This window comes from Fulmarus glacialis, unplaced genomic scaffold, assembly GCF_000690835.1.
Source record: "Fulmarus glacialis isolate BGI_N327 unplaced genomic scaffold, ASM69083v1 scaffold35603, whole genome shotgun sequence".
Taxonomy (NCBI): domain Eukaryota; kingdom Metazoa; phylum Chordata; class Aves; order Procellariiformes; family Procellariidae; genus Fulmarus; species Fulmarus glacialis.
Genome location: NW_009204214.1, coordinates 11,652 through 18,455, shown reverse-complemented (window position 1 = coordinate 18,455; position 6,804 = coordinate 11,652). Strand labels below are relative to the sequence as shown.

Here is a 6,804-nt window from a genome sequence, read left to right as displayed (position 1 = left end):
TAACTATGAGCAAAGAACACATATATGCTTTAGATTTATACTTCTGTTTGAAGTAGAACTACTCCTTTTGCTCCTGTACTTTATCAGTTTCTAGATGATTGCACAGGAATACTCTCGTGAGCTTCTACTGTGTCACTAAGCACGTCATGAGCAGAACAAAATGCTTCTGTAAATTGTATGTGCTGTTTAAAATATTTTCCAAGAAAAATGAACAAAACTAACCTCAGTAAAAAAACCCCACAGTTTTAAGCCTGCAAATGTGTAACTGTATTTAAGTGAACAACATGTCACTTATTTCTGAAATATCAAGTTTGTTTCGTTTTAGCCCGCAAATTCACAGACAAGCATGAATGGATATCCGTTGAAAATGGCATTGGAACAGTAGGAATCAGCAATTTTGCACAGGTATTGATCCCTCCCCCCTTACCCAAGTCTGCAGTATTTATTTAGGCATACATGCTCTAGTCCTTGCTCTTTGGACAGTTACTGGGTTTTATTGTTCTAATTGCATATGCTATGCACTGAGCAAGATTTTTGGACTTGGATTTATCACATTATTTGTGAAGTGAATGCTGCTTCAGCATTCTGATAAAATCTTAATCACTTCAGATTGAGCCTATGGAGAGCTGAACATGATGAGAAACTTAATGGTTCAGCTGAATTTAAAACTTCTTTCACTACTTCAGTTCTTGTAGGCCTGAGGAGTTCATGGCTATGTGGAGAGGATATCGTGCGCTTTTTAGGCCAAATTTCCCTTGAACGTGAATACGGTGCAATCCCTCTGGCTAAAGAACAATTGTGAATAGAAGTACAACGTGGCTCTAGGATAGGAATTCCTTTGGATTTTTTGTTTCATTTTGTTCTCGTGCAAGTACTTGATTTGCAATAGTCACAGGCAAATTCAGGGTAGAGATTCACTGTATGTGAAACTTAAGAAGATCTAATGTGAGAAGCTATCAATGAAGAGGAATTAATATTTCTTAGGACAAGCAGCATCTCCCGTAATCTCAGTTTTCTGTAAATAACACTAATACTCTGTAAGATCCCTAGTCTTTTGTGAGATAGGGTACATTCGTCAGTGAAGAGGCAGAAGCCTGTTCTGGTTGAGCTGATTCTTATGGTGATAAAGCTCCTTATTAAGCCAGTAAGGACAAACTGTACACTCTCCAATTGTCTGTGTCTCTGGGGAGGAATCACTGCGTTTTCTTTCAAATTGCACTGGAAGTAAATCCTCTGTACTTTGTAACAAAAAGATAATTCCCTCAAATGATTGGGAACTTCGTCCTTTAAAACTGTTGTTACTCTAGCTGATGCTAAGATCAGCAGATGTTATTTCTCATTCTGCCTGAAGAAATTTGTATATAAACCTTGTAACTCAGCCTGAGGGTTGCTAACACTGTAACAGATAAACAATAATTTGGCATTTGGGGCATGACAACAAAACAGTTTTTTCAAGTTAAATATGTAAAAACAAAAAGTGAAAAATATGTAGTCCTTAAAGAATGCGAATTAAATTTAGAGACAGAGATTGCTTATATATAGTGATTCTAGAGTTACTGTATCAGATCTCTCCTATGTATAGTTTCTTTAATGTATGCTTTGATGCTTTTGTTTTTCTTTTAAGGAAGCATTAGGGGATGTTGTTTACTGTAGTCTTCCAGAAGTTGGGACAAAATTGAGTAAACATGGTAAGTTTCAGCTCTAATTTCTAACGAAGTAATTACACTACTTGTCCCACTGTCCCTTTGCAAAGATGAATTTTATGAAGTAATCTTTATGTTCATTAATACCATTTTAAATCTTCTGGATGCAGAATAAATTCAGGTATTTCTGTAAGAGACAGCTTTAATTTCAAATTCTCACTGTCAGACCTTGCATGGTAGCAGAAAATACCTGCTTATTAAACTGTGAAGACATTTATTTAAAAATCGAACATTGAAATATGTTTTTGTAATAATTTTATCTATACTCTGTTTTTAAAATATTTATGCTTTGATTTGGACTTGCTAGTGTTTAGGCTGGCTTATTTGTAATTCTGCAGTTAAACATTTCACAAGTTGCACAATGTGAAACATCTAATTGATATCAAGCTCTAATTTTTCTGTGAATATACAGACTCAGTAATTTTGGGGTATCAACTGTAATCATAGGTTTTTGCTCATTAGCGGCATACAAATTGTTACATTCTTAATCATTCAGTTATGTAATTTGCCATGTTAAAGAAGAGTGAGCATTAACAGGTAGAAAGAAAAAGCCTACTCCTGTATTTACATGGAGAGCTGTCTCACTAGTATGTGAAGAAATAATTGTCACTAGTTTCAGACATTGCAGAACAAGAACGTAGATTTACTGAGGTAAAGTAGCAGGCCTTTCTTTTGCCATCCTTCTTGTGGAATAGGTCTGTATCGAACTGTTTTGGCCAAATCCATTACATTGCATTGAATGGTGAATGTTAGACAAAAGGTCTTTCTGTTTAGGGTTTTAATTAACCAACTTGTAGTTTTGTTTTATCGGAAGGAATTTCATTTCCATTTAGTTCTTCTCTTTTCTACCCGTCCTGGCCTTAGTCTAATTCCAGGCTTTCCCAGAACATGTTGTTCTCTGATTCCTTGTGCTGATGCCTATCTACTCTTCTGACAGCTCCGTGTTCCTCCAGCCTCTGCCTTGTTTGCTTGTGGCTTAGAGTTACTCTGAACTAATATTGCTGCAAGCATCATTTCCATAACTGCCTACAAAATAGAAAAAAGGGAAGAGTGGCTGGGTGATTGCAGTGTGGTGCTTCTGAATACTAATGTGTGTTTTATAGTGAGTGCAAATGTAACTAACACTTGATGGTGTTTCTGAAGAGAAATTGGGATTCCTGAAATTGTGGCTGTGTCTATTTTGTAACCAAATAATGTATAAAAAAGTTTAAATTGTAGATACAAGGCATATTTAGGTCTCTTGCAGCAAGAACTGGATGTGGTTCCTTCTAACCCTTTATCATATCATATGCTGTAGGCCTTTAGCCAAAGGATTAGCCAAAGGTAAGAAATTTCCATCCCTTCTGTAGTAGCCAGCTAGCATTATGCAAGTTCCCTAGAATAATTCAGGAGCATAAACACCAAATTTAATACTGCTGATCATTGTCATAAAGTTGGTGACTTCAATCTCTTTGACAGTTTTCCTTGCTCGAGATCAAGACACTTCTTCAGTGGCTAGGTCATCACCAGAATGTGTGACGAAAAAACTAAAGCGCTTTGTATTTTCCTCTTAAAAGCGTTCAATCATATTCTGTGTTTCAGATGAGTTTGGAGCTTTGGAAAGTGTAAAAGCTGCTAGTGAACTCTACTCTCCTCTCTCAGGAGAAGTGACTGAGATTAATGCTGCCCTTGCAGATAACCCAGGGCTTGTCAATAAATCTTGTTATCAAGATGGTAAGATGTCATTTTTATTTTTCAATAATTAATACCACTTGGATTCTTGCTATCACACATGGCTCTGCAATTCCTAGTTCTTCCAGTTTAATGGTGTGGAGGGTTAAATGGAATATATTGAATATAGTTCAAGCCCAATAAAATTTAACATTGAAGTATTATTGTAGTCTTGTCTTTGCTGACAGCTGTTTTACAATGTGTTCTTTTCAGACATAGACTGTGGTTGAATTTAAATCTGTTTCCTTTGATTGCATTTCTCTTTTTTGATCTTGTAACGGTTCATGATACTGAGAGGTCAGGCTCTTTTACTCTTTCTAGACAGCGTCTCCTTAATGCCACTGTCAGAGACAGAACTAAGTTAGATAGCTGATCTGACTCAAAAGGCTGTTTCTTATGACAAGGTGTGTGTTTGTTCAGTTTTTAAAGTATTGAAACGTTGTTTTGCCTGCATAAGAAGTCCTGTTGATTCTAGCAGTGTTACAGGGCTTGTATGCCTACTGGGAGTGGTTTTCTAAGGTATAACATGAATTAATCTTTCTTGTAGGATATTAGCAACTGTTTTTCTTTTTAATTTCCTAACTACAGGTTGGCTTATGAAGATGACTGTGGATGAACTTGATGAACTGATGAATGAAGATGCCTATGAGAAATACATAAAATCCATTGAGGACTGAGCTGGAATAATGAAATAAATCCATATAAAATATTTTGGTGTAGTTTGTCATCACTCAGTGAAGTAGAGAATATCCAGTTTTGGCAACCTGAAAAATACCACTTATGATCACATATACAGGCCATAAATAATTGCAGTGATAAAAATGTTTAACATCTGCATACCTGTGAGGGTTTTTTATTCTAGATTATCTGATTTATGTAACTTCAGGATGTTCTCTATGACATTTTGGGAAACAAAATTTATTTGCTAAAATATATACTTCCCAAGATTCATTTGACAATCAAATTTAGTAACAACAGCCTTAATATGGTAATTCTGTTGTAGGCACATGACTGTTCTCGTAACCTGGACTACAGCTTTCCCTGAAATACTTTTGTATTGCTCCCAAGATATTGAAAAGCAGTGCCTCCCTAACTTCCTAATATTTTTCCGAATTATAGTTGCAAAGATGATACCAAAAAAGGAGAAGACATATCAACTACCTCTTTGCCTGATTTTTACTTCATTACAGAATGTGTTAATCCTTTATGTTTTCCTTCTTCTTTTTATTATGTAATCAAATAGTTCTGCCTTTGAGGCAAAAGGGTATGGTCCTTGTCTTCTGATTTATATGCTTTCTTATATGCAAAACTCATGCAATGATAGTTTATCAAGGTTCTCGAGTGGATTGTTTAGGCTGTATTTTTTGGCTGGTAAGCACTACGTATGTCACAAGGAATTCTACATCTTGTGCTTCGCAATGGTGGTTTCAGAAGAGTAGATACTTTTGAAACTTGTCTGATCAGTAATAGTTTGACATACAATCTATCCATGTGTGTTTGTCTTTAAGATCAAGTAGGCACACTGCTGTAATGACATTACAGGAATGAAACTAAAACTTCTGCTTTGCAAACCAGTAAACTAAAGCGGCTGATTCCATTAGACTTAATATTTAATGAATCCACAAAAAAGTACACTCAAAGTTGATGTGACATCTAAGGGTAAGGTTGAGCTGTACGGACCTGCACTTTAGGAAAACATAATAGCACAGCAGAGTTTTGGTCTAAAACTTTTTTCCTACAATTTTAAGATAGTGATTAGAAGCTAAGCACAAAACAGGAATGAAAACCAAGTATCTGTAAGTTGATCTAAGAGGAAGCAGGGGAATGCTTAATCCATATAAGATGACAAAGGCAGAATTCATATTCCTTTGGAAGTTACTTTCAAAAGCACAGCCCTTCTAAAGGGCAGAAATACACTGCAGGTTATATAGAAGCCTTTCTAGTGTATAAAAATGTAGGTCTTTTAAGATCTGAAGGGATGTCAAAGTAATTGGTGGGTTTTTTTAAATCCTAGGAGCTAATTTTTCCTACAGGAGTCACAGATAAAAGCCCTGCCAAGAGAGACTCACTGTGTATTTAAGATGAAACTATCTTCTCTATAGGAGTTAAGCTGCAAAGTGACCAAGAGGAAAAGAGGGGGTTTGACTGTTCCACAGGAGTCCTAAGCTGGCAGTGGCTGATAAACAAAAGGCTCCAGTAAACCTAGTGTAAATGCTTTAAAAACTGTCAGTACTTATCCATTATGCAGTATCATGCAGTATTTATTGCGACAACATTCAGGGTGCAGAGAGCTGGCAGCTTGATCCTGGTCTCTTACAGACTCCCTGTGTCAGTTTGGGTCTTTGACCTCCCTGTGCGCTTTCCAAAGGGGAAGAGAAAGTTTGTTTCAAATTAGAATGAGCCCAGGCAAATGGGGATAGGAATGCATGAAAATGGTTTGGTTTGATAATGTTTCTTCCGTGAGATTTTTTTTCAACTTTACTAGAGAGTAATAGGTCCTTCATTCATTGCCATGTAGTATATGACCCTTGTGGATCTCCCTTTAAGGGTTAGTCCAGAGCATTATAATGCATTTTTATAAAATTTTTCCCTTAAAATGTTTATATTCTTTCCTTTTGATCAATGAAATATGAAATAGTCACTTCTGTAATCCCCTAAGGAACCTGGGGAATAGTGAAGACTGCCAAATCTCATCTCTTCCTCAAGCTTTGCCCTCATCTGTGTATCAGCAGTGTTTATAAGGTTATATAAGGTTACACATGAGTATGGATAAGTGACAACTTTCTCAAGAAACCCTCTGAAACAGAATTCAACCTTTCTTTCATGGTGTACAGTTGGAGAATGGATGTTCTTTTGTTTAAAGAGGAGGACCGGGAACCTCTCTATCTCTAGTTCTTTTAGGGTTTTATATGACCTTAAAGTGATTTATGAAATTTCCCACTTCCTCCTAAAATGGGAACAATACTTAGGTGCTTTTCTTGTGTGGTTTATGCCGAGAGCTCTGGTATTCTGTAGTTATTTAGGCCAAAGGATGTCTACTGGAGTAAATATCTTTATATCTTTCTAGAATCCACTCAACTACCTGAATTAAGCTGCCAAAAGAATGTATTCTTCCATGTTTGAAGTATGCTACTGAAGCAGAGCTCCTAGCTTTCAAATAATCCCGTAACTTCACTACATTCAGCAGCAGCAGGAAGCCTCAGGCAGACCACCATGGACAGGTTCGAGCCAGACTCTGCAAGAGCATGAATGCAAAAGTTGCCAACAAGAATCCGTAATGAAATGCCTTTCGTAAAAATAAAAGATGCAATGAATGTGTATTAGCTTTGGTCTATGACACAATTTTAAATGCTTTTGTATAAATAGTAGGGGAAAAGACCAAACTTGTGTG

At 36.4% G+C, this 6,804-nt stretch overlaps 1 protein-coding gene across 1 annotated transcript; it reads left to right on the top strand.

The window, feature by feature from the left end:
* Window positions 1–325: 325 nt before the first annotated feature.
* GCSH (glycine cleavage system protein H (aminomethyl carrier)) lies at window positions 326–4,364 on the top strand (the record flags this gene model as incomplete). The annotated part of the gene is made up of 4 exons (XM_009574919.1): window positions 326–405; window positions 1,625–1,688; window positions 3,285–3,416; window positions 4,002–4,364. Coding segments are annotated over 4 exons (365 nt in total), but the record flags the coding sequence as incomplete, so codon positions are not given.
* Window positions 4,365–6,804: the final 2,440 nt, after the last annotated feature.